Source organism: Ursus arctos, unplaced genomic scaffold, assembly GCF_023065955.2.
Source record: "Ursus arctos isolate Adak ecotype North America unplaced genomic scaffold, UrsArc2.0 scaffold_16, whole genome shotgun sequence".
NCBI lineage: Eukaryota > Metazoa > Chordata > Mammalia > Carnivora > Ursidae > Ursus > Ursus arctos.
Genome location: NW_026622830.1, coordinates 50,170,059 through 50,197,945, shown reverse-complemented (window position 1 = coordinate 50,197,945; position 27,887 = coordinate 50,170,059). Strand labels below are relative to the sequence as shown.

General features: G+C 46.9%; 2 protein-coding genes and 2 long non-coding RNA genes across 5 annotated transcripts in view; 3 read left to right on the top strand and 1 right to left on the bottom strand.

The window, feature by feature from the left end:
• Positions 1-27,887, top strand: part of LOC125281422 (dual oxidase 1-like) — a 233,379-nt gene that overhangs the window by 107,414 nt on the left and 98,078 nt on the right.
• Positions 581-23,168, bottom strand: LOC125281417 (ral guanine nucleotide dissociation stimulator-like). Of its 2 annotated transcripts, XR_007188628.2 has the most exons (9): positions 22,918-23,168; positions 20,825-21,062; positions 18,263-18,425; positions 17,409-17,624; positions 16,938-17,042; positions 16,361-16,430; positions 15,306-16,032; positions 14,804-14,925; positions 581-2,554 (listed from the first exon to the last, which is right to left on the bottom strand). XR_007188628.2 is itself a non-coding variant. In XM_057312819.1 (5 exons), the coding sequence occupies exons 1-5, from the start codon at positions 18,353-18,355 to the stop codon at positions 15,983-15,985; spliced, it is 534 nt and encodes a 177-aa protein (XP_057168802.1). In that variant the 5' UTR covers positions 18,356-18,777; the 3' UTR covers positions 15,325-15,982. The 2 variants fall into 2 exon arrangements, 1 of the variants encoding a protein (XP_057168802.1); XM_057312819.1 differs by lacking the exons at positions 581-2,554; positions 14,804-14,925; positions 20,825-21,062; positions 22,918-23,168 and having other exon boundaries at positions 15,325-16,032; positions 18,263-18,777.
• On the top strand, positions 5,191-12,626 carry LOC130543836 (uncharacterized). Its single transcript, XR_008959498.1, has 2 exons — positions 5,191-6,669; positions 7,194-12,626. It is a non-coding gene; the product is annotated as an uncharacterized LOC130543836 (long non-coding RNA).
• Positions 18,564-21,172, top strand: LOC125281421 (uncharacterized). Its single transcript, XR_007188636.2, has 2 exons — positions 18,564-18,672; positions 20,130-21,172. It is a non-coding gene; the product is annotated as an uncharacterized LOC125281421 (long non-coding RNA).

The window sequence follows — 27,887 nt, the reverse complement described above, 5'->3', positions numbered from 1 at the left end:
CCCAGACTGTGCTCTGCCGCCCAGAGGGCCTGGGACCCCCTCCACAGCCTTCTTTGACTCATTTGCTTCTTCACATGAAGCCCCCCAGATGAAGCCCACCCACTGGAAATCAAGAGATCGGTGAGATCCCTGGTTCGGCAAATCCCTCCCCAGCCACCACCCCTGTAGTCCCCCACCCTGCTCTGTGGAGGCAGCCAGCCCTGCTTCTGGACCCAAACCCCTGTCCCAGTTTTACTTGATCATTTCATCTGTCCTATGATCCAGCTCTTGGTGGATCCTTTCAAAGCTAGAGGAGGCTACGAAGATATCACATCTAACAACCATTGGACATGCATGCTTAGGGTGTGCAGAGTGCCTATCTGACCCTCTGACTAGAACTGAGACCCAGACACTGTATCTCCTCTCTCCATTCACATTCCTAGGTGCTTAATATACATTCTTGAATGACTACTTCCCAGCCCGCACTTTCCAAATCCTGAGTGGCCCGTGGGCTGGTCTGCCTGCTCCCAGTGTGCCCCTGAGCTGCTCACACAAAGGACAACTACCAGAACCATCTAGATGGAATCTCAGAAGTCCTTTGCACATGGGGAAACTGCCTGCTTTGCATTTCCTTTCGTCAACCCAGAAGGGCCACCGGCCTGTGAGGGTTGCACTTGAGAGCTTCTTGACCGGAGAGAGAGAACTATTAAGCAAGAAGATGCCCAGCACGTCCAGGAGCCCTTTCTACAGAGCCAAGCACCAGAGTAGCCCGTGCCATGTTTCCTCCCATGATTTCCTACAGTAACTGTATGAGGTTCATCCTCTTAACCACCCCAGTTTTCAGAAGAGGAAAGGGAAGGTCAGAGAGGGGTAGGGCCATTCCCGAGATGTACACCCAGTAGATGGGAGGCTCACCCTGTGCTGTGCATGGGGTGGGCACTCACCGATTGAACTGCTGGCCCAGGACCTGTGTGGCTGAAGTGAACATCTCGTACATGCAGAAGATCGTTGAGGTGGTTGAGATGCTCCCATCTGGGAAGGATGGCACCAGGGACTGTACGAAACGCTCCATTGTGCCTTCTCGGAGCCTCAGCATCGTCTGGGCCTCATCCAGGGACAGGGATGATTCCTTTTCCCACCAGGTAGAGAAGGGGGGTGTGGGGGGCAATGGAGTCAGCTTCAACACCACGAACCACCAGGATGATCAGGGTCTGGTGCTCAGACCAGAGAGTCCCATCCCTTCGGGAACTTGTGCAAGAAAAGGGACTTGAGGGCCCACCCAGAAAAAGGCTCTAGGCTTGAAAGTACAATTGCCTTTAGGGGTGAAATGAGAAAGCATTGGTCACTTCAACACATCTTGTTAGCTGAGCCACCACAGCCTTTCTCTCTCTGAATAGGCTTTATTAAGAACTGTATGCCTTTGAGTCATCAGTCAACATCCCTACTGCAGACAGGAGAAAGCAGAGGCTTAGCATCTCCAACGCTGCTCGAGATCATAGACGTTGGGCCTGAGAACTGTCCAGAGCATGGAATGCATGGCATTTCCCTAGGCTGCTGCGGCCTGCTCTGTTCCTAAGGTGGGGAGAAAGGTTCAGGGGAAATCCACCTTCCTCGGCAGGCCCCAGGGGAGCCGGTTGTTTCTAGTGTGGGTTCTGGCCTTGCCGTGATCATCTGTGGGTCCTGAGATTGGACATCAATCTGGACCTGTTCTCACCCCAGACCAGCATTGGATGCTGTTGTGGGCCGAGGCACCTGCTGCTTGTCAAGGGAGATGGAGTAGCTGAGCCCTTGGAGCAAGCAGCTCCTCAAAGATGGCCTGGATTGAACTCTGAAAAGACAGAGTCCACTACCTGGGCCAGGAGGCATCAGAGGCCTTGCACCCAATCCGTGCTTGAAAGGCTGAATCACGGTGGCAGACAACCTCCCATACGGAGGTCCAAAAAGACATATGAGGACACAGCTTGTGACCCGGGGGACATACAATGAGTCGATGTGTTCTGAGAGGTGATACGTTACAGAGGAACATATAGAATGGCTTCATCCCACCGTTCCTTTTATGTTCAATCACCCTGTGTGGGGTGAGGATTCATAAGGCCTTGGACACGTTCTCCAAGGACAGTGGAGCTGGGTTCTACACAGGATGGCTGGGGTGAGTCAAGAAAATACTCAAAACAGTAGCAAAATGCAAAGACACTCATGGCTGTGGGAAAAGTCACACAAAACAGAATGAAACAGAATAACCCACGCCCCAAACTGCAAAAAACATGAACACTATTCTCTACCATTCCCACCTATGTGAAGAGTGTCTTCCTACCTTCTCCCACAGCTGGTGGTGGAGGTGTGGATACTGGGATGACTTTGTGGTTGGGCCTGCGGGGCACTCATATAGAAACACCATGGGAGGGCCCCAGGTTTGTCCCCATATTTGTGTGGGGGCCCTGGGTGCGTGGAACCCTCTTCCCATTCTCACCTCAGAGCGGCACTGATCCTGGGTGGCCTGGTGCACCTGCCACTTGTCTAGGGCGTTGTAGTTGAAGTCCCAGACCAGCTCTTCGATGACCTCCTGGGTGCAGCTCTGAAAATGCAGTGCCCCATAGACATGGGGTCAAGAGACATTAGTGTCCTCCCGGGACATTGCCACAAGGGGCCACCCGCATTAGAAATCCTGCTCTCCAGTTGAGGCAAAGAGGGGCAGCTGAAAAGACATCGAGCAAGGAGGTAGCCGGATGAAACTCTAGAGCTCGTGATTAACATCGAGGTAGTTGAGCTTGGTCCCCAGTGCTCAGCTTCTCATCCCGCCTGCTATGACCTGGGGTGTGAACATGAAAGATGGGCCAGGCTTCCAACACCTGGCAGCTTCCTTCTGCCCAGGAAGGGTGTGTCCCACATCCTCTGTCCCCTTCTCTACACATAGACAACCAGCCCCCCACCCCAACACACACACAGGGACACACATAATGAGGGGCAAGAGGTGTGGGCCTGCTGAGGTGACATCACAGTTGTTGCCTGCTCTCCAGTGGGCTGCCCTGAGCTGCCTCGTGTTACCTGTTGGTGTCTCCTGCCACATGTCCAGAGGGCTCGGAAAAGCGGGCTGAGCCGACGTCTACAATTATTTGAAAGTCTCTCTCTCTGGGCTTGCCTGGGCCCAGAGACCCTGAAGGGAGGAAGGCAGCAAGAGAACATCCTGTTCTCTCGAACGTCTCCACTCAAGTGAGCTGGAGAGCAGGTTGTCTTTTGAATCTGGGTGCCCGGTTACCAGAGTTCTAAGTTCAGTTGGGGCCTATCACAGAGGAAGTGAGGTCACTCTTTCAAGATTCTAATCCCTGGGACCATGTGTTCAGTCAGACCTATCCAGAGCCCCTTCTTGGCAGTTGACTCCTTAGCTTTCTCCCCCATGTCATCTCCTGAACTGGACACAATGAGCCAAAAAGGCCATAGCCACCACTCTCTGGAAATGGAACTAGGGCCCGAAGCTTCAGGAGGCAGAGCTGAATTCAGACCTTACGTTCTGTGTTTCTTTGCGCACTTGTGTGTCCTATGTCATTGCGTCTCTCACGTAGTCCCCACTTTCCCAGCCTGCAGTGTGGGGATCAGGCTAGAATCTACTTCCTTGGGACATCCTCTGGTGTCTGTGGATAAGAGTATTTATTACATGTGTGGGGTGGTCCCCTGTGTATCTGAGGCACAATTTTCAAGATGGAAGAATTACAAGAAGGGGTGGGACTTGGCATGGAGGGCCGCTCAGAAGAGGCCTGGGTTCCAGCCATGTAATACTGCAACTGTCACTTTCCCTCTTGGCCTCATTTTAAGGTGGGCACCATGATGGTCTGGAAAAGCAAGAAGATGCAGGCATTGTCAACCTCTGTAGTAAAACCATGCAATTGTTTCCCGTTATATGAAGAACGAGACCCCGTTACCTCGTTTGGGTCTATGAGGGGAGCGGCTTTCACCATGGCTCCTAGGGATCCTGACCTGTGGTATAGGCATCAGACTGTAACCGCTAAGTGGTCAGTGACTGGCTTTTGACCCACAGGACATATTCAACGTGATGAAGTACCATGCCTAGAGCTTCTCTACATGCCATGCAAAGAGTTTCTCACTCCCTAGTTACTTTCCATCATGTTCCACTACTCACTCCTTCCCTTTCCCTTCTTCTTCTCTCTCTCTGAAGCAGAACCAAGCACCGATGTTTTGAGCTGCCATCTACAGAGGCTCACAGGATAGAGAACGGAGGCAGTGCCAAGGCCAAAAGACACACAGGAACTCAGGTTCTGAGTCCGGATGGCATCCCGAGTCACGTGAGCCAAGTTATGACAAAATCCTCTTCCAGTATGGCCCTGGTCACAGCCGCAGCCACTGACACACCTTGAGCCTGGGGAACCATGCTAATTTGGGCCCGCATTCTTCACCCACAAATACTGTTAGAAATTAAAGCGATGCACCTGCATGTGCAGGGTATCAGGGCAATGCAGTCCCGGGGCAACTCTAGATAAGTAACAGTCTCCCAGGCCTCAGCATCTGTCCCTGCCTTCCTCCCTCCCCTCTGCTCTCCTCCTAGTGTCCCTGCAGCCACCTTGGCTGCCTTTTTCACTCCTCTGGCCAAACTGGCTTCTGTTATTGAGTGTCTGCAGCACAAGTCACTTCTTCCTGAAACGCTGCTCCCTGACGTGTGCAGGCCTAGCTCCCTTTGGTCAATCTGTTCTCAGCAACCTCAGCCTCAGTGAGGCCTTTCATATCTTTCCATGCAATGACTCCCCAGCCTTCCTCCGTAGCACACTTCATTCCTAGTACAGAGCGCTTGCTCTTTTCTTTCACGTGCGTTCTCTTTGGAGCTTTGGTCCATGTGTAGACTGGGAGCTCCTAAAGCAAAGGAGCCCTAGGTAATTTCATCTCCACGCACGGGCCCAGCAAGATACCTGGCATAGGGCAGTGCTCAGTGTGTAGTTACTGAATGAATAATTGAGAAGATCTTGGAGCCCACCTCCCCTCTTAAGCACCTAGACTGCAGAATGCTACTAAAACTTTCAAGCTGTTTCTGGGCAGGGGCGACAACCACAATGGCCTCTGCCTGACTCTTCCTGTTCCAGTTCCTCCAGCAGAACTCACCAGGTACCATGGACAAGGAAGCGCCCTGCACCCAGTTCTCCAGCTCTGGTGGCACAGCCCCACGCAGGCACACCAGCAAAAAAAGCCATGCCTTTTCTCGGGGGTCCTCAACGCAGTGCCTTTGCAGAGTCACAGAGCAAAGGAGCAGGATCTCTATTTTTCCCTTCACTGTGGAATCTGAGACAAAGAAGAGAAAAGGAGGAAGACTAACTCAGAACAAGAGATCAGATAGAAGTAACCAGAAGCAGAGGGCGGAGGGGGTGCAGGAATTGAGTGAATGGTGAAAAGGTACAAATTCCAGTTTCAGATCAATAAGGAATAGGGATTTACAGTACACCCCAGGACTACAGTTCATTACTGCTCTATGGTGTATTTGAGAGGTGTGAAAAGAGCAAGTTCTGAGAGTTCTCATCACAAAGAAAAACCTCTCTTTCTTTTCTTTTTACTTCATTTTTGTATCTCTAGAGATGATGATGGCGGCGGACTAAATTTATTCTGGCGATCGTTTCACAGTATACGAAAGGAACATCATTACGCCAGGTATCTTAAACATACACAGTTCTGTATGTCAAATGTATCAAAACAACTGGAGCAAAAAAATATTTTAATATTCATAGAGAGCATCAGGAAATTGGACATGGTAAAAAGAACGTCACGTAAACAAAACTGAAAACAGCAGAACCGAAAGCCAGTAGGTTATCCTAGGGGTTAAAAACTTCAAGCCATTGGCATAGAAAGTCGATTCTGAAATTAAAAATCAGTGAATTAAAATTAAAGCAGATGAAATAGAATTTTAAAATTTTGTTCCATTTAACAATTTGTCAAAGAATAGAAAGTCTTAATAAGTGACCTCAGATAGTAACTTTTGAAAAAACTGTTCATGTTTTGGAAAATTCTGATTGTAAGCTTCCAAGTGGGCACAGAATGAGAACATTTTGTTTGATCAAAGTCGCCTCATGGAAAATGGCTGAAGCAAAATGTCTGAGATGGGACCTAAACGAAAGGATATAAATGGCTAGACGAAATTGTCCCGAGTTCGTTTCTCCGTATTTGCAGTTTACATTTATTTTCATGTCGTTAAGTCCATTAAGTTCATGGAGTACATTCTAAGTGTATTCCATGCATTAATATGTTTGAACAACCTCCCTGTAACCCAGCTTCACATCTCATTGTATCTTGTAAAATTCAAACTCTATACCATGAATCAGAAACTTCCGATGACCGCCTACTTCCAGCCCTTGGCAACACCATTCTACTGTCTTTGGCAATTTACTCTAGGTAGGTCCTAAGAGTGAAGTCAAAGTGTGTATTTTCATGAATACTCATCTACTTAGCATAATATCCTCAAGCTTCACCCATGTTGTGGCAAATGTCAATGTCTTCTTCCACTTTGAAGAATGAATGCTATTCCAATATGTGTACATACAACATCTGTTCCTCCCTCGACAGATACTTGGATTGCTTTCATGGGTTAGCTATTATGAATAATGATGCCATGAAAATGTGTGTTCAGATATGTCTTCAAGACCATGCTGTCAATTAATTTGGGTATACACCCCAGAAGTGGAGTTACTGGAACACATAGTAAGTCTGATTTTCATTTTTTTTGAAACTACCATACTGATTTCACAACTATGCTGTTAAACATTCCTACCACACACACTGAATAAGGCTTCCATCTTCTCCACATCTTGGCCAACACTTGCTCTTTTTTTCCCTTCTGATTGCTTTTTTTTTTTTTTTTTGGAAGAGTCATCTTAAAGGATGTAAAATGGCATCTCATTGCTTTTTATAATTTGCATTTCCCTTAACATTAGTGATGTATCTTTTCAAATTTCTTTTCACGTGCACATCTTTGAGGATATGCCTATTCCCAATTTGCACATTCACGCATTGCATTCATTTTGTTGTCTGTTGTTGAGTTCATGTGATCTCTATTCATTCTGGATATTGAGCCCCTGCCAGATAGACAGTTTGCAAATATGGTCTCCCATCTTGTGGATTGTGTTTTTACTTCATTGCTAATGTCTTTAAAGTCACAAAGATTGTAAGTATTCTGAATGTCCTGTACGTGAATTTATTTTTCTTTTCTATCTTGTGCCTTGCAGGTCATATCCATTAAAGCATGGCCAAATCCTATTTTGTGAAGCTATGAAAATGAATATTATTGGACTGCACTTCCGAGATGAAAAAGGTTCATTAGTGGAGTAAGAGAGCAGCATGAACTGGAGAAGCACGGGCATGATGATGGGGTCATGATGCTATGTGATCGCAAGAGGATAGGAATATGTATGATGGGCCAGCATGAGCTGTGTACTGGAAATGGGACCTTGTCCATTTTGTGCAGCACCTACGTGGATGATGGGAGCAGTGAGACATATGACTGGACGGATCCCCGAGCTCAGCCCTTCTTCCAAGTTAGACTTTCATTGCACTCTGATCCATTAACGTTTGAAGAGTTTCTTAATCAGATGAAGGACATAGTCTTACATGCTAGAAGGTGATGAACGTGGTGTGTGGGCGTGTCTGCAAGGAACTCCGTATCCCTCCCGTCTTGGTGAGCCACTGTCTGGAGTCAATGGCAAAGAAGGTTAGAGTACTAAATTACACTGGGGTCAAACCAAAGGGGAACAGTATGTCCCTCCTATGCTGAGCTGAAGTCAGGCAAGACCTTTATATGTTTGCTCTGTGTTCCCAGTTCATGGTCCCTAAGTTCTGCAGGTTCCTCTCTGGGAGAGAGGAGATGGACATGTTTGAGGGGGAGCTGGAGAGCTGTATCACCACCAGGAATGAGACCGAGAGCCGACTCCCAGTCATCGTGCAAGTGAAAAAATGGGATCAATGTCATCAAAGAGAAAACCATCAGCCACCAGTATTCATGCCGCCTGTGAGGAAATCTTGTCGAGAGGCACTTGTAAGTGATGGAGGGTGCACACCTGTAGTAACTCTGTGGCAAGTACAGATGTTACCTGCTTGAGGTGACCCACCTTGAAGAGACAAAGTTTTTGCCACCCTGTCAAGGGTGCTCGGAATGGACTCGAAGGGCAAGAGGCCTGGAACTGAAAGCATGTTTGAAAGTCTCTTCAGGGCTGAAATGAAAAAGGCAGCATGCCCTGAAAACTGCCTCACCTTGAATAGGCTAGCTCCCTTCATTGCTTGTGGGAAGAAAAGAAATCATCCGGTATTTTTCGTATTGAAAACAAGAAAACACAGAACCTTGGATTTCCGTTGTTTTTTTATTGAAATTTGATTAGCCGACATACAGTCCATCCTTATTTCAGATGTAGTGTTGAATAACTCATCAGTTGCATATACCACTCAGTGCTCATCACATCACGTGCCCTCCTTTATGCTCCTCACCCAATTGCCCCATCCCCCCACCCAGCTCCCCTCCAGCCACCCTCAGTTGTTCTCTGTGCTTAAGAGCCCCTCATGGTTTTGCTCCATCTCTGATGGCTTCCCGGTCAGTTTTCCCTCCTTTCCCCTATGATTATCATCAGTTTTCACTCATATGTGGAACGTAAGAAACAGTGTAGAGGATCATAGTGGATTTTCTTTAAAAGGATGTTATTTTCTGTCTTTCCATGTTTGACTGCATTTCACTTTTCTTTAAAAATGACACGTTCAAATGATATGTCCATTGACCCTGGAGGGTTGGGCGTTCTTCACACTTCCTCAATGAGTTAGGACCCTGAACCAGGTGTCAGGAGAACCTCCTCTGTGTTATTGTTCCCCGGGTGCCCTTGTTGGGCTTCAGCTTCCTTATCTGTAATACGATGAGAGATACGAATGCTAAATATTTTCCGAAAGTTGTTCCCGCTACAAACGTTCGATGGCTACCGATAGTCGAATATTGCTTCATCCACGAGACAAAGGTTAGGAATCGTTATTTCAATTACTTCGTGAAGACACACAACCAAGTAGAATGAGAACACCAGAGGAGCATCGCTCCAATAGGACTTGAGTGAAACTCTGCTCCAACTGCCAGTAGCATAGGACGTTACCTTTTACGTGAACACAGAGGTGGGCCCTGGCCTTTCCATAGAAACAGACTGTCCTTTTGTCTTTGGACATTTTCATTTACCTTTCATGTGGATTGACGTTCAGCCCGATGAGACCTCATGAGGAAACTCTGCGTATTCTAAGCTTAGATCTCATAGGACCGATTTTAAGTTTTGAAACTACACTATAATTGACAGTGTTATATTCCTTTCAGGTGAACAGCAGGGACTCAATAGTTCTGTACATTACTCAGTGCTCAGCACCATAAGTGTACTCTTAATCCCCATGACCTATTTCACCCATCCCCCCCCTGGCCATCCCCAGTCTGTGCTCTACATTTGAGACTGGTTTTTTGTTTGTTTTCTCTTTGTTCTTTCTTTTTGTCTCTTAAGTGCCACACAGGAGTCAAACCCATGTTAACATAACACACATCGACTTTAAAGCTTACCTCCGTTTCATGGTCTGGATGAAATGTGGTGACTATACCACCACGTTGACTCCACAGTGGCTCCCAGGGATCCCCACCCGTGCTATATACCTCCCTGTCTATCCACTGCCTGGTTGCTAATAGGTTTCTGACCAAGAGAATATGACAGAACATTGTCACTTTCCTGTTACTCTCTTCTGTTCCCTTCCTTTCTTTCCTGTATCCCTGCACTGGGGAAGCAAGCACTGGTGTTTAGAACTGCCCTACATAAAGGCCCACAGAGGAAGGAACCTAGGGAGTGCCCAGGCTAATAGGCAGAAAAGAACTCAAATTCAGGATTTCGCTTAAACCCACTTTGTTGAGTCTGAGCTAAATCCTGACATTAGTCACATCAGTGACTTGGGAGCAAATCTTACCACAGTTGGGCCTCGGGTGAGGCGCAGATTGCATCACACAGAGACCTGGGGGCAGAAACACCCAGTCTCAACTGTGCGGAGATTCCAGGCCCCCCCGAATTGGGAGCTAGGAAATATCACGCTTCAGAAGTGCTAAGCTTTCTAGTAGTGTTCTCAGAGACAAACGGATAGCTAACTCAGTTGACCAGGCTTCGGCACCTGGCCCTCCCATCCACTGCCATCTCTTGTTCTCACCTCCCAGCCTCCACCAGCCACTCTGGCCACTTTCCGAATCTTCTCTGGTCAAACTAGTTTCTGTCTGAGAGATTTGGCCCCAGCGGTGCCCTCTCCCTGACACACTGTTCCCAGAGGTGTGCAGCTCTTGCTCCCTCTTGTCAATCTGCTACCAGCAGATGTCACCATGTGGAGGCCTTCCAGACCCTCCTCTCCTGTGACTCCCTAGCCCTCCCTACTACACTGTGCTGGTAACTGGAGTATAATATCTGCTCTGTTCTTTCACACATCTTGCTTTCAAGCTGTTCTCCATCAGAACAGCAGAAACAACTTGGCCATTTGCAGACTGCACTGGGGCGCACCAACTCACCTGGCACAGGCTGAGCGCTCAGAGCATAGTTGCTGAAAGAAGAAATGGGAAGGTCTTGGGGCCCTGCCTTCCATCCTTGTCACCATGTCCATTCCTGAGCCCGTTATGCTAGCACTGGGATGGGCAATGTGAGAGGCTAGAATGGATATCAAGTGGCCAAGATGTACTCGGCTGCTTAGTGCCTTTTCCAGGTTGAATGCGCTTGGGCGGATGTCAATGTGTGATGCAAAGATCATCATACCTGGTGCCCACTCCCATGGGTCCACCTACATGTCTGTTCCCCACGACTAATTGTCATAAATCTTCTTCCTCCCAGTCCCTGAGCAACAAGTCAAATCATCTACCACTGCCATGAGCCAATGTATATTCTTTCCTCAGGCTGCTTTTCTTTCCATACCACCTGAAAGAATTGAAAGAATTTTGAAATGCTCGAAAGAATTTCCCATCGCTGCATTCTATCAAGACTACCCTGAACGGGGCTGTAGTATATCTGCAGCCACTTTCCATCCTGCAGCCACATCCAAGCCCATTCAGCCATGAACCAACCTCAGTCTTTTCCCTCCTCTGTCGCCTGGAGCAATATTGGGTCTTCTGCCCGTCCTCTCTGAAGCTCCTCTGGCCCGTTCATGGGGACTTGTGAGGGAGCCCGTGCACCACACACAGAGTGGCCCCTAGCACCTGCCTCTGCCCACGTGCCAGGGCTGACTCAGGAGCTCAGGCTCCCACCTTACCCCCTTTCAGCCTCGGCCATCCCTCTTGGAAGGACTTTGTGCTCTGCACACATTGCAGAGATACAGGAGGGCACAGGAAAGAAAACCCACTGACCTAAAGAAGCTCCTAAACTATTGACCTCCTTCCATCCTGCCTCCATATTCCCTGGAAGAGAAGAAGAGGAGAGGCCTGCAGGTGTGGACAAAGCCCTGCCCTGGCTGTTTATCTTCCCGGCAATAAAAAGGCCTCCTCGTTGCAGCCAAACTGTTGCTGAAAATTCTGTTTTCAGTGGTGAAACAGATAACTTTGGTCAAATGGCCTGCTGGCGCCGTTTGTCAGGGTGGTCCGTGGACAAGTGGCCTCAGCATCCGCAGAGGACGTGTTGGAAATGCAGAGTCTCAGGTCCCTCCCAGTGTTACTGAATCAGAATCTGTATTTTCACGAGATCCCCAGGGGATCCAGGCCTAAGACGATGTCTCAAAAACCACTGTTGAATGTTCCCCAAAGAGAAAGCTAATCGGCACCTTGATATACCAAATGGGGAAGGCATGGTTGTTTCCTGGGCCTTTTTGGCAGTTTCTAGCATTCTAGAATTCCATAAAGGGTTGATTCCCCGGTGGACATGGTGGGAGTTGTTGTGCAGGAAAGGAAAGAACACCATACCTGCTGGGAAATTGAGCAAGGACAGAAGCTATGCATGGGCCCAACAGCAAGAGCTCCAATGCGCCAAGGCTGATCCCCTGCTCTAGAGCTCTCTGTTGTTCTTATGCTAGATCCCTTTGTGTCAGGTGATGGGATGGGAGATTGTTCTTGCTTTTGGAGCTGGCCTGTCTTGCTGTATCCGGTCCTCTAAGATTCACTTTTGTTGTATCCCAAAGTTTTGGGATGCTTGTCTTGTCATTGTTCTTGGATTCCATGTAATTTTTTTTCCTATTTTGAATTCCTGGTTGACCCACTCATTTCTCGGGAGCGTGTTCTTTCACCTCCTTGTGTTCATGGTCTTTCCAGGTTTTTCTCTTGTGGTTGATTTCTAGTCCATACCATTGTGGTCAGAAAAGATGTATGCCATGACTTCCATCTTTTTGAATTAGTAGAGACTTGTTCGGTAGCCTAATATGTGATCTGCTCTGGAGGACGTTCCATGTGCAATCGAAAGGAATGAGTATGTGCTGTTGGAGGATGGAATGTTCTGCATGCGTCTGTTAAAACCAGTGCATCACCCAAAGCCACTGTTTCCTTGTTGATTTTCAGTTTGGATCATGTGTCCATTAATAGAAGGGGGGTGTTAGATCCCCTACTGTATTGTATTACAGTCAATTAGTTGCCTGCTTTTTGTTATTAACTGTTTTATGTATTTGGGTCCTCCTATGATGGGTGTCTAAAAATTTAAAATTGTTCTATCTTCTTGTTGCATTGTCTCCATGATTGGGACACAGTGTCCTTCTTTGTGACTCACTACTCTTTTTTTTTTTATATTGTTTTGTCTGATAGAAGTATTCGTACCCCTGCTTTGTTTTGGCAACCAGTTGCATGCGAGATGCTTCTCATCTGCTCACTTTCAATGTGCAGGGGACCCAGTAGGTCTGGGGGCTCAGGCTGAGTACCTAATTTCGGACAAGTCAGTGTAAGTGTGCAAACTGAGACTGAGTGTGTAAACTGTTGAATATTAGTGACAATGGAATATTACTCAGCCATCAAAAAGAACGATTTCTCAACATTTGCTGCAACATAGACGGGACTGGAGGAGATAATGCTAAGTCAAGTCAAACAGAGAAGGAAAATTATCATATGGTTTCACTCATTTATGGAACATAAGAAGTAGGAAGATCAGTAGGAGAAGAAAGGGAGAAGAAAGGGGGGGTAAACAGAAGGGGGAATGAACCACAAGAGACTATGGACACTGGGAAACAAACTGAGGGCTTCAGAGAGGAGGGGAGTGGGGGATTGGGATAGGCTGGTGTTGGGTATTAAGGAGGGCACCTATTGCATGGTGCACTGGGTGTTAGACGCAAGTAATGAGTCATGGAACTTTACATCAAAAACTAGAGAAGTACTGTATGCTGACTAACATAATAAAAAAATTATTATAAAAAATATAGAGATGATGGACTTCAGAAAACATGGACCTAAAAGTCATGACGGACAGCAAGGAGAGTGTGGGGTTTCTCTGGTCAAGGATATGGCCCATTATCCTGGCAAGAAAGAGCCCGTCCCTGATCCATCAGATGCCAGCCAGGGAACAGTAGCTATTGTGCATCTGACCCAGAGCCTGGGGCCTGGAGGGAACTGCTGCTTCAGAAGAACTGCATAAGGAGATGCACGAAGGCTGGAAATCCTGGCTCCTAGGTCAGCATAGATGTTCATGGAACCAGGCTCAGGTGTGCCCTTTAAGGTACCCCTCCCATCTTTTCCCAACACACAAAACAAGCAGGAAAGGGAATCCAGAGATCATTGACAAGAATCCCAGAAAGATTCCAAACTTGGTAAACGGCCAACGGGGAGACTGAGGCTGGAAAGTCGTGCCTGCCCTGAGTCCATCTGCAAATTATCTTCCTCTGGCTTTGTCCCCTTCACACGCAGGATTTGATCTCCTTCCGTGTTTTTCCCCACTAGGTGCTGATGCAGTTCCAGAGATTGAACTACAATACGACAAGTTCCAAATACGGGGGCAATACAAAACCAAACACAAAACCAAAAAAGCATCTCAACGGAAGAAGCAGGACACAGTCTTCCTGGCCTTAGAGCGGAGAAAGGCAACCCCAGTTCTGGGGCAGGAAGGAGTTCTGGGGCGTACAAGTCTTAAAGACTCCCACTCTCAGTGGTTGTTGCTATTCCTGGGAAAGTCCCTGCAACCTCTAAATCTCAGGAGTTCTGAGGGGCTGTCTCTGCTGTTTGCCCAAATTCATTGACTGAAATGGACCCATGCTCTGAGTAAGGGGGATTTGGGGGTGCCCTCCAGTGGCTAGGGAGAAGGGCTGGCACTTCTCCTTCCTCCCACATACAGTAGCTGATGACTCTGGAAGATTTCCTAGGTCAGGAACGAATATGAGAGTCTGTGCAAGTTTTCCATTACTGCAGGAAGTAAAAGACCCAAACCACACACCTGGGCTCTAAAACAAAAAAAGGGCTTTAATCTCCTAACATGCAAATCTATCACGGTACTATTTAAAACAACTAAATGGTGCCCCCTACATAAGGAAATAGATGGGGGGAAGGGGTGTGGAGAAAATAGGGCGCAAGGACCGCCCATAAGGCAGCTGCTGAGGAATCCCTGCTGGGCCACTGGACACTTGCTCAGCCCTGAGGTTGACTGCGGCCAGTTCTTCTCCTTCTTGAGTGCTGCTGACCAGCTAGGACCGGGGCTCCAGCTGGCAGGACAGGGTGTAGCTAAGGACAGAGGGACACCTGTGAGTTGCCCAGGAGCTTCCATTCAAGAGTCCCTGCCAGTGTTTGCCCACAGCTGGAGTCTGGCGCCCCGGCAACAAGGCCTGAGGCTGCCCAGGGAAGGAGGATCCCAGGAGTGGCCAGCAGAAAGAGTGCACCCCGAACCTCACCGACCCAGCTCCTGATGGGCCTCACCTCTCAGCCTCGCTGAGCGGCTCCATAGCCTGGAACCAGGCCCAAAAAGGATCCTCGGGCTCTAGGGTGTAATTCTCGGCAGCCACCTGGAGCAGCATGATGTCCGTCATGACTTGGTATTCCTGAGCAGAGAGAGAAGCACAGGATGCATAGGGAGCCTGGCGGGGGGGGGGGGGGGAGCTGCAGGGTCTGGTGAGGGTTGAGCAGCGGGACCGGGGACCCATCCCAGGTCCTGGCACACATGGCCATCCTCCTCCCTGCAGATTCATCCGGTCTCCACCTGTTCTCAGAGGTGAGTATCAGTAGCCCCTCCTCCGGGAAGTCCTCCTGGATGCCATGCTCTGTCCCCATCTCCTAACGGGATGGGACTTGCACTGCTTTCTTCTCAAGGGATCCCAGGAAATGTGAGGTGGAGGGGATGGAGCCAAGCAATGTTCTTCCCAGGGACATCTCTGAGGCCCACTCCCTACCCTTCCCTGCGGGAAGTGCCACATATGCTCACCTTATTTCTTTTGTGGTGGTTGATCTCATTCCCCTGGAATGCAGACAAAGTCCATCAGAATGAGGCCCCTGGTTCTTAGGAGCACTTGATTCCCATCCCTTCTCATGCTGCACCATGGCCAGGACCCGTGAGGGGCCGTGCATACACAGATAGTGGGCCTGGGATCTAGGCCAGGCTCTGGGGTCCAGAGAAAGGAGGACATGGGGCAGATGGACTGGCTACAGGTCGGGACCCTGCAGCACCACCCTCTCGGAAGACAGTAGGGGAGGCCGAAGCCTCAGGCAGGAAGGGGCTGCTGCGGCTACGGAGGTGCTTGCTGATGTGAAGGGTCCTGACTTCATTCTCTCCGCACGAGCAAACTCACCGGGGGAGGCTGAGGTCCACTCAGACAGACCTCATGCAGCTTTGCCTTCAGGAAGCTCTGCTGCTTCACCAGTCTTGGGCACCGGGAGCCATGTCCTGACTGCAGTCTCGCCTCACTCATTGCTGAGATGGGCAAGAGACCCCGGCCTCACACGTGCAGCTCTGAGGCTGTCATGAGGGTAGGTTAGCCGAGTCCTGAGAGCTCAGGGCTCATTACAGGGGTGCTCTATTCCCAAAGGTCCAGATTCTGGTCCATCCCCCACAATCTTCAGGCTCACCCACCTCCAGATAGTCCTCCATGGCGGTATCCAAAATCAGCAACTTGGTGAGGAAAGTGCCAAGGAAGGGCACGACACCCTGTGTCCTAAGGGGGAGAGTGGGATGAGTCACTGTTCTCTGTTGCCCACAAGGACCCTCCCCTGAAAAAGCTCCAGCCTCCTGGCCCACCCCAGGTGACCACGTGGAGCAGCTGTCGACACTAAGAGAGAGGGTGTCAAGGCTAGGGAGTCTGCTTGGACACCACCTGCTTGCCCCCTCGCCGCCAACGGCATCCTCACCTAGGCTGTCACCACATTCATGCCAAAGGCTTCCCCTCCCCAAGGAATGCTTCAGACCATTCCCGACTTCATCCTCGCAGGACCCTGTTCCCTCCCACCCCTCCTCTCTTTCCAGACCTGCAACTTCCAGGCTACCTTGATGAGCAGGTTCCTGCCCTGTGTGGTGTCCTTGCTGCACAGCTTTTGAAAGATCCTCAATGGCTTCCTGAAGAGAGGCAAGGGAGGCAGGATCAATGGACGAATAATGTGGCAGGGTTGAGTGCGAGTGCCTTTTCTTTGAGAACCCCAAAGTGTCAACCTGCCTGGTTGAGGGTTTCTTCTGGGATCCTCTGAGCACTAAGGTCTTTGTAGGACATGGGAGGGAGCTCTCATGTGGCTCGTCCTGGGCTTCCCTTCCCATATTCATTGAGAAACGCTGTTTGGGTCAATTTGGGGTTCAAATGGGCAGAGAGCTTAGTTGCTGTCAAGGAAACACGTGAAGAGATTTAATGCAGCTCAGCCCCGTGTGGGACATTTGGCAAAACTGATTTCTAAAGCGGGAGGCATGGTGGCCTCCTCACCAGGGAGGCTGAGAGACGCACCCACCAGCCAAGTTCTTGTGGTCGGGGTTTGCCGCCTCCCAGAAGGTCCAAGCTGCCTGAGGGGGAAGAAGACAAGCCTCTGGGAGTTCCCTCGTCCATCCTGGTCCCTCCATGGAGAGAGGCCTACTCACCTGGAAACCTTCCCCCCACGTGTTCTCGAGGCGGTGAATGGAGACACTCTGCAGAGCCGAGAGGATGGCACGGAAGGAGGAGTAGTTCCTCAGGGTTTGACAGGCCTGGGGAGGGAAGAGAATGGGCTGTCACGTGGGGAGCCAGCACCTTATTGGCTCTCAAGCTTCAGTCCCCCTCAGGGGAAAGCGCTCCTGCTGGAGGAAGCCGCTGTCCAGGTACCTGCCGAAGGGCACACGTGAGGCCAAGAGGAGGAGGAGGATTTTACCTCACTCCAAGGAAGGAGTCAGGCAGAAACGGAGAATCCCAGCATAGGGCCACACAAGGCGAGGTCAGCATGTCCCTGGACGGAAGACCCTAGGGACTGCACAGTCCTAGGGCAAAGACCAGGGCCTTCCACCCTGAGACCTGATCAAGGGAAGAGCAGTGCCTGAGACTCAGGAGATACCTCGGCTGGGCTTCACGTTGCATACCTTGGCCATCTTGATCCAGTGCTCCACCACTATGGCCCTGTCCCGGGCTGTCATGCTTGGGTTGCCAAGGCAGGTGGTGATGACACACTTGGCCACACCGTTGAACTGGGCGACAGTGGCCCAGACCGTGGGTGCCAGGTGCTCACTGCCAGGCTTGTTGCGCTTGGACCAGACGGAGCTCAGGCACTGATGGGGCAGCAGCTTCTTGAACAGCTCCTAGAGAACAGGGGGACATTGGTTCACCCAGCCATTTCCCATGCAAGACTCATGTCCTACGTAGGGGTCACAGGTCAGAGCTGGACCTCAGGGAGCTGAGAATCTGGCCTGAGCCTGGGTGGAGACCGTGGATTTCATTCCATTGTTTTTCACTGAGGGAACAGGGTAGAAGGACAACAGCCCCAGGCATGTAAAGCTCCACTTCCCAACAGAAGCAAGGCACTTCAATATCCCCCTCCAGTCCTGCAAACTATGTGCATTATTCTCTTTTTCTGTGTTGGAACAGCGCCACACTAAGATTCACGCTCCTCAACAATATGATGCAGCTGTGCGATTACTGAGAATCTATTTGTTTTAGGCTTCTAACAAAATATCTATTTTCTCTCTTTTGCACATATATCTCACTCAGTAGTGACAGCTCAAGTTCTTTTTCACAATGAATGATTCAGAAATAAGTATCAAAAACAGATTTGAAGAGAACAGAAGAGACAATTAAAAGATACAGAAACATCCTACTTAATAAAAGGCCATGTATTTATGTTCTGAGTCGAATTTTAAAGCTTTTAAAACATTTTATTCCTATAAATCCATCTTAGATAGCAACTGGACCTCAGAGAAACACTTAAATAAACGTTTACCAGTTGTATCCTGGCGAACAATATTTCTTGCTTTCTCAGCTCCCCGTGCCCCAGATGTGGTGGCGCTCCTCGATCACACTGGCTCGGCCACATCCGGGTGGCTCCGCCAGCTGAGAGAACAGGATCTCCCCACGGTGGCTCCTTTCGGAGAACAGAACACAGCCTGATAAAGGATAAGACAAGAAAAATAATCTAAAGGCTGACTTCCTTATCATTCATTGCACAGCCTGTGTTACTCAGCAGATTTCATAAATCCAACTGTATATAATCGGCAGCTTCTCTTGTTGCAAAATTAGGTACCACTTCTCTGCTTTCCTCTCCTAGAGCTCTGGTCAAGTATTTCAAATGAGTGGTCAAGGATCCAAGAGAAATACAGGAGATAAGAGACCGAGACAGAGATTTCTGCACAGGTAATGTGCTGGCGGCTGCCACCTATGGGTCGTTTTCACACCCAGGTTCCTGAGAGTATATTTTGTTTCCACAAATCCAGCGCTTAGAAGGCAAGTATTTCTATAATGAACATTTGAATTCATTTTTATTTTTAATTTAAAAAAATTTTTTTAAAAATATATTATGTTAGTCACCATACAGCACATCCCTGGTTTTTGATGCAAAGTTCGATGATTCATTAGTTGCGCATAACACCCAGTGCACCATGCAATACATGCCCTCCTTACTACCCATCACCAGCCCATCCCATTCCCCCACCCCCCTCCCCTCTGTAGCCCTCAGTTTGTTTCTCAGAGTTCATAGTCTCTCATGCTTCATTCCCCCTTCTGATCACCCCCCCTTTCTTTATCCCTTTCTTCCCCTACCGATTTTCCTAGTTCTTATGTTCCATAGATGAGAGAAACCATATGATAATTGTCTTTCTCTGCTTGACTTATTTCACTTAGCATTATCTCCTCATAAGCAAGATGATAGATCAATCGGAAATATTTGACAAAGGCATTAATTACATAATTGAATTCATTCTGTATCATTCCATAAACAGTGTTTTTCAGATTGTTTACCTTCCTATAAATAAATACAGCCACTCACAGACTGCAGCGAAGATATTATAAGAATCAGTCCCATTAATGACATGTTTATATGGTTAAGTAATCACCATAATTGGTTCACACCTCCCCACATCCACATCCTCTGTGGGCCTCTCCCACAATGACCCTGGGCTTCATCACATGACTTACTTTGCTAGCAAAATGAGCAAGCAGAGATTTGAAATGCGTTGGAAAATCTGGGCTTGCCCTGTTGCTGCTCCTGGAAACCTAAAACCTCATCAAAAAAAGCCTGAGCTGGCCTGCTGGGCAATAAAAGGTATGTGGCCAAGTCCCCCATCACTGCCCCAGCTGACAGCTGGCCAACCCTAGAGCTGCCTGGCTGATTATTTGACAGCCTAGCTGACTACAAACACAGGAGGGAATCCAGCAGAACTCCCAACTGTGTCCAACCCAAATTGCCAACTCATAAAATCAGGATTTAAACAACTGGCTGTTCCTTTAAGTCACTATGTTTTGGGGTGATCTGTCACACAGGAAAAGCTGATACAGTCTATAATAAGGCTATTGTTGAGGCTATAGTCTACCCAAAGCAAGCAATGTATACTTTATGCATCTTGGGAGAAGAAACTCCTCCCAAGTTTTAGGACCAAGAAAAGCTATGTATCACCTAAGCTGTCGATGTTCCCCATTTGGAATCTGTGATCCTCTGCTGTAACCCTGTGAAGATCAGAGTCACATCTAAGCTTGCTCCCCTTCTCCATCCCTAGCAAGCATACGGGGCTCTCTGGCATCTTAACCACTCCGGCAACTCCGCTCCCTTTAAATTTGCCCCAGTGTCCTTACCCATTTTATCTATTGTATTATAGGTACTTCTATGAACTGCCTCAAAATCTTTACACAATAAATTGGAGTACAAGGGAATTAATCCCAAGACTGTGTCACAGCCTTCAAGCAGTAATGAAGACAAACTGTTGCCCCAGTAGAAACCACCATGGATGTTTTCCACCTTGATCTGACTCGAGGTCTCAAAACAACTTTTACCCAGAAACAAAAAAAGCCAAAATGACTCCCATCTGAAACACTCAGAATTTTTCTAGCTTGCCTAAGCAGGCACTGGAATACGTCTTTCTAGTGTGGTGCCTGGAGCTGGACTTGCCCAGCTTCGATTTCTGGCTTTCCCACTTCTCAGCTAGGTACCTTGAGTGAGCCCATCACCATGGACTCTCTGTACTTCAGTTTCTGTCTGTGATACCTGGATAGTAACTCAGAAGTTACCAAGAGGGTGAAGAGAGAGAATACATACAAGCACGAGCCATTATTATTATTCCTGTTGCTACTACTGCTATTCCCCTTCATCTTCTTTCTTCCTCCACAGCCCGTTCATAAATTCATCATCCTTACTACGAGGACAGAGTGCTATGAAACACCATCCGACACCACCATTAAAAAGACACGGCCTGTATGGTTTATTCCAAAATTCCACGCATTAATTGCCTATATGTATAGACACACTCCGCCTCCATCTCAGACATCTGGTATTTCTCTGTAAGAGTAGAAGTACCTTTGTCTCGCTGCTTCTTTTCCTTTTGTTCACTTAGTTTGTCTAGAGGTAGGTTTGTCATCTCAACTCCGTAAGTAGTTCTCGCCAGCACTGCTGTCTAGGAGTCCATGACGTTGGCCCACTCGTTTATGAGTTCTTCCCATTCCGTGAGGGAGGACAGCACACCAAGGAAGTCATCCCAGAGCTCTCGAGAAATGTACACACACAGGTTTGCTCGGATCCACGCCACCATGAGCGTCTAAAACCAACGAGCCAACAAGAGAACTGAATCACCCTCATTTGGAAGAAGAATGAGTTTTAACAAAATATTTTAAATTACTAGGAATAAAATGAACTTTAAAATAAAAAGCACTTGATCTTGATTTTCTTTTAGCGTCTCAAAATTTATTTGATCAACTGTAATCAGGATCTGAGCTACGGAGAAATCAGCTATTATCATGAACAAAACTACTGGTTCAAAATCCCCTGGTGTCTGCAGCTAGTCCTGGCTGTAACTTGGGAGAAGACAAAACTCTCGGTATAACAACTATTCTACTTCTTTTTTTTTTTTAAGATTTTATTTATTTATTTGACAGAGAGAGAGACAGCCAGCGAGAGAGGGAACACAAGCAGGGGGAGTGGAAGAGGAAGAAGCAGGCTCCCATAAGAGGAGCCTGATGCGGGGCTTGATCCCTGAACACCGGGATCACGCCCTGAGCCGAAGGCAGATGCCCAACGACTGATCCGCCCAGGCGCCCCTGGAATTTACATCCTAAAATAATCATTTTGATTCCTGTGGTTTCTGTACCAGTGAACTTGCTACCTGATGGGATTCCTTTGGGCCCACCCTCCCTTCATGGGAGAAAGGAAAAGGCTGGACTCCACAGCCCTAGGGGCCCCTGCCAGGTCAGTCCTGCCTCATTTCTTTGCTTTCCACCAGGTGCACACAGAGCTTTCCCTTTAGTGCTGACTCAAGGACATCCAGAAAAAGCATCCAGGGGACGCCTGGGTGGCACAGCGGTTAGGCGTCTGCCTTCAGCTCAGGGCGTGATCCCAGCATTATGGGATCGAGCCCTGCATCGGGCTCCTCCACTGTGAGCCTGCTTCTTCCTCTCCCACTCCCCCTGCTTGTGTTCCCTCTCTCGCTGGCTGTCTCTATCTGTGTTAAATAAATAAATAAAACTAAAAAAAAAAAAAGAAAAGAAAAAGCATCCAGAACACAGGTGTGGTAACGGGGCCCCACTGAGGACTTCCAGGAGGGAAGTGGCCACCAGAGCTGGTTTGCAGCAGCCCTGAGCACTGAGCACAGAGGCCAAAGCCCACTGACAGCAGGGCTGACCCAGCCAGGCCGCCCCAGGGCAGCGATGGGTGGGAGGAACACGTAAAGGACAGGCTGGAGAGGCATTTTACAACTAGAACTGAGGGGCATGAAGAAAGAGGGTTACAGAGTGGCTCTGAGGTCTCTGTTGCTGACAACGTCTGAAAGCACCTCCTAAGCTGGAGTGATGCGCTCATCATGGGACGGGGGCATGGGAAAAACCCACAGCACTGTGTACTTTCGGGGTATTATAAATACAGAGACACCAAACAAAAACAAAGGAGAAAAACGAAAACATTTCGCATAAGCACATTTTCATGACGCCACTATATGTTTGACGGTACTATTATTCGGTCATTCTGACAGTCTGTCATTTCAGATAATTGGTTTTCCAAAGTGAATTCAAAGCTTCAAATTGGAAGCAATAAAAATCAGTTAACAGCATTTCAGAGCAATTAACAACCGCTCCTGGGCTTATGAAGAATGATAGAAAACACCAGTTGCATTGCTTTTCCACAAAGCAGTCTGATGACAATTTAAAATGGAAAAATCTACTATTAAGTAATATGACTACTTTTCATTCAGTAACATTTTTAAAGCCAATAATAAAAATAAACTATCAAAGTGCTGGATACTTACCTTCTTCATAATTCACAGAAACTGTTACAGAAGATTGATTATCATCTTACTGTTCACTTTGTAAAGCCATCAGTAAGTGGAGGCTTTGACGTTCTAATTATTATGTTGAAAAACAGAAACATGTTTTACAGAATTAATGAATTTGAAATAAACTTACCATGTCTTTTTATTCATTGTAAGCTCCATTATCATGCGCGTACGAATAATCAAAACAGCTTTACAGGCATCAGCTTGTTCTCTTAAGAGCATGGGAACTTCAGGACATGGTTCCAACAAAAAGACGTTTGCTGCATTGGTCAAAAATACCTTGAAATCAACAAATTTTACAGTAAACATATAAATGGAACTAAACACATAAATCTGAACAAATTTTTCTTAAAGATAATGATATTAATTTCCCTCTACTAAACAATCACCTTGGAGTCATTTCAACTAAGGCAAGTGGTACCAACACATACTCAAGATTTTTTAAAATGCTTCTCTTAGAATCACCTGACACACTTGAAAGACCTTTCCTAGAAAAAAACTATTAATACAAATTAATAGTGCAACTTTAGAAAATTTATGAATCAGAAAAGTTTCTGAAGACTTCTTTTTACATTACCTCAAAAGAAAAGGGGAAAACAGTAAGATAGGATCACTGCTTCTGGGTGAGAAATTTTGGGGTCGGGGACGGGGAGAGGAAGAGGAGCAGTGGTCAGACAGTGGCTGGGAAAAACCATCTGATTGCTGTGAAATCTCCCAGCACATGAACTTTGCAGGTAGGAAGCACGGCCAGCACCACCCAACACGGGCGCAGATCTCTAGTAGCTGTAGGGAGGCAGGAAACCGGCACGGCCACATGGTCAACAGTACAGAGCTTCCAGGTGCATATACCTTGACTAGGAGAATGATATTAGGCAGTAGGATATAAAACCTATGTGAATTCTTGAGATAAAAACAGATTTAAAAAAACTTGGATGACCAGCCAACAGGTCTACACTCTACCTCAGACCTTTGGGGTACAAGTTCACTGTCCATTCCTGTCAGGGGTGTTTCAGTAGAAAATGGTGAGACGCACAGATGTGGCCTGTTACGTAGTCGTAAGTGACTGCTTAGGGGCACTACAGTAAAGTTACCACTGTGTTACTACTGACACAGACGACACCAGTGACCCTTCAGTTTAGGAGACTGAGTTGTCAGTCTGGTGATGAAGGTGGATGGGTACCATCTACCTAGATCCTATGCCTTCTTAAGTCTCCCTTGTGTTCAGCAGTACAAATTCAAAGGATCTGGGAACAAACAATTCTCTGGCTCACCTGGGAATGAAATCTATCAACACAACATCTTAAAATAGATGCACAAACGGACTGAAGAAATTAAAATAAACATGCTCAAAAGTCAAGTGGGTGAATTTAAATATTGACAGCCTCTAAGATTATCTTGTGCAAGATTAAAAAGGTGTCAGGGCCTACTTTTCTAGAAAGAATTACTAAATAAGCACTGTAATAATTGGTAACAGATGATAACAGCAATTGTGAAGACTTTCCTAGCTTTCAAGTGGGAAAAAGGAAAACAAAGAACTTTTTGACTAACCAACTATAGCAGTGGTAGTATAATTTTAGTGGCCACTTTATTTTTTTACTACCCTGACTGAGATCAAGACCTGAGCTGAGAGATCAAGAGTCGGAGGCTTAACCGACTGAGCCACCCAGCTGCCCCTCGCGGCCATGTTTTTGGAAGACGTATGGCATAGACGATCTGCTGCAAGACAGATCTTTCACTCAAGGTATTTGGTTTCTTGATGTGAATTGGAAACTTTGCATACTCCCAAGTAAAAGTGAGGAGTCTTCATATATTATATTCTCTGCTCATTTTCTTTTTTAAAAAAGATCAAAATGCCAACTCCATGAATCTTTCTTACTACCATGTCAGTACTGGTTAAGGTAAAAATTAAAAAAAAATTAATACGCCCAAATTGTACCTCTCAACAGCAACTGGAGAAGAGTACTAGCTTATTCAACCTGTACTTGGCCACTTTTTCCTAATGAACCAAGGAAAGGACCAAAGATACTGGATACAAAGAGAACAAACACAGCTATTAGAATCCAAACTAAACATTTTTGAACACTGTTGTGCTACAATCAAGTGGAAAGTATTTTTTCTTGGTTTGGCCAAGTTGATGTAACTCATCCTTTCAGAAAACAAATTAACACTCTCCTGAACCTAGGGAGATACTGGCAGTGGGATGGCTGAGGATGGCATATGGCAATCCACTTGGAGGACAAGGAATACCAAGGGACACAGGCTAGGGACTCCGGCATGCACTTCTCTGGTGAGGGCACAGATTTTCCTAACAACTGGCACCGGAGTTCTTTGAAGCTACTCAAGTAAAATCATCTTCATTTTGTTTCAAGTTGATTTCCAATTATTTGCTCATTTTCACTGAAAAATGAGAAGATTCAATAGTTACGGAGTATTAAACTGCTAATGAACCTGAAAACAAAAAGGATACCATGACAAGGAATCCTACTGAGAGATGGATGACAAAAGCATGTCATTGAAAATTGGGCAACAGGCAAGCTATGCCTATGCTACCTCAGGTGGATATGGGGTAGAGGGTGGGCGCCAGGGAGCAGGGGAAAAAGAGGCATTCTGTGTTTTCACTTAGAGACCTAACAACCTTCCACCTAGATGGGAGCCAAGAGGTAATCAATCTCCCAATCCCCATTTTTGAGGTAAAATCCTGAGGTCTGGGAAGATTAAGTGATCAGCCAAAGCTGTTCTTTCCAATGTTCCCAAATGGCACTGGTTCTATTTAAATACTCATACAGATAAAGATTTAAAAAGTAGAGCATTTATCATCAAACAGGCAATTTTTAAGAATATTCTTTATGGGATTATAGAATCACCATGCTTGTCTTGCAAATTAGAGTCCAGATGACGGACTAACTCCCCATATGTGTTCAGGACATGCTTTTTAAGATTTGGATCTCAGTCATTTCACATTCACTGCGTAATAATCCCTCTCAAAAACCTGCAACCGGCTCATAGGTCTTCTTCGACTAGAAAAGAATCTTTACAAACTGAAGATGAGCGGTCAGGAAGAAAACTCAGAATGAGAACTTAAGAGCTGTTTACTGACAGGTAGATACAAATATCCCCGTACTTTAATGATGCTATCACAATAAACAAAATGTTCAAATGGACTCCAAGCGGAGGTCTTTATGTTTCCGGCCAGCCACGTACCTGCAGCATAGCCTGGGCCCGGCTTTCCCGTTCTTATTTTCTTCTTGCGTCTCACATCCTCTGCTCACTGCACTCGTGAAGGAGTATGTTCGTCCCCAACTGGAAGATCGCTTATGACGAGAACCGTCAGATGAGGTCTTTAGAAGATAAAAACCAGTTCACGGAGGGGGAAGAAGTACGTGTTCACATATTTAATTCCTGACTCACTAAAATTCATGAGAATAGAGGTTTTAGAGGGGCGAGTCTTTTTTCCATTTTGTTCACCACCTCCAGCACCTCAAACAGTGCCTAGTGTTTAGTATGTGCTGAAGAAATAAACACAGGTCCAGTGACTGAATGAGTCTCTAAAACAGACCTTTAAAATGTGTGATAAATTCCATTTGCTTATCTATTCATTTTGACCTCATGACCAGTTATTAAAATGATTTCACCAATATTAAAAAATCAAAAATTATGGAATTAATACAGATATTTAAAAGTGATATGCCTTTGATTACAAATAGTCTTAAATGTTTGTTGTTAATTGCTGCAACACCCACTTTTAGAAATAATTTCTCAGGGGCGCCTGGGTGGCACAGTGCTTAAGCGTCTGCCTTCGGCTCAGGGCGTGATCCCGGTGTTCTGGGATCGAGTCCCACATCGGGCTCCTCCGCTGGGAGCCTGCTTCTTCCTCTCCCACTCCCCTGCTATGTTCCCTCTCTCGCTGGCTGTCTCTCTGTCACATAAATAAATAAAAATCTTAAAAAAAATAATTTCTCAGACTAGTTTCAAAACAGCATGCCAGAAATAGAAATATGACAGATATTTTGTTTCAGGAAGAGATCCCACTGTGTCATTTTAGGTTTATCCAGCCTCTAGCTTTACCTAACCAGGACGAAAAGTTCCATTCCAGCAGCACTCACTCTGAGGACAGCACCCAGCCCTGAAGTGAGGCTTCTTAAGAGAGGAGATAGCACTCATTATTGGGTTAGTCCTTTCGGCTGCTCTGGGCAGGCCACTGCACAAGACAAGACTGCCAAAACATTCTAAATTTAGTTTCTCAAATGCTATTTGTTTAAACATGTCAATACCAATACGGCAATGACATTTTTAGTCTCACACGCAGACGTGTGAACATACGATGGTTCATAAAACAACTCTGCCGCCACAGTGAATGACGAAGCTGCCATGCACAGCCGGACCTAGCCTGAGGGGAAGGAGGAAACAGGATGAATGATCCTGAAGACAGCCCAGAAGCAGCCTCACTGAAGCAGGTCCTCACGGAACTCAGCAACTGGAGAGAAGCAACTACGATAAAAGAGCCCCGCCGGCCTGTGCCCCACTGACTGGCACCCTCGCCCGATCGGGTAGACTTTGCTAAAATACGGGTACTCCCAGCTGAAACAAGCGACAACGTATTACCTCTTTGCTGTCAGTCTCTGAAAATCCTAATTTTTCAGCATCTTGTAGGGCAGCTTCTTTTTTATCTGGTTCTTCCATGAACACAGGTTTGTCCTGGAGGATCCACTTTCTGTACACTGGAACTACCTTCCTTGTTACAGCGATGTCACAGGAAGGCAACAAAAATGCCTAAAATAAAAAGAGAAGACTCCCTTTAACTCCACACCTGCTCAGATCACTGTAACAGACGCATAACAGACATTTCTAATCACCACCACCAAGTTCAGACTTTCCTCTGAAACATACGGAGCCAGATATTTTTGTGCACACCAAACTTGCTGAAGAGAAAAGGCATTTTCAATTGGGCCAGAAAATGTCATGTAATTTAAAAATAACTTCTGTATTCTGAATATTTTTTTCACAAAAATAGCCAACATGCACGCCTACACAGATACTTTAAGTGGCTATATAAACCATAACAGTTATACAACCCAATGAATTAGAAATTGAGTATAAGAC

Excerpts from the sequence above, each read along its gene's own strand:
- LOC125281417 (XM_057312819.1), bottom strand. The coding sequence starts at position 18,355 with ATGTGGCCGAGCCAGTGTGATCGAGGAGCGCCACCACATCTGGGGCAC. Across the intron at positions 17,043-17,408 it reads ACTGGATCAAGATGGCCAAG|GCCTGTCAAACCCTGAGGAA; the intron begins GTATGCAACGTG and ends TTCCCTCCCCAG. Across the intron at positions 16,431-16,937 it reads CGTGGGGGGAAGGTTTCCAG|GAAGCCATTGAGGATCTTTC; the intron begins GTGAGTAGGCCT and ends GCCTCTCTTCAG.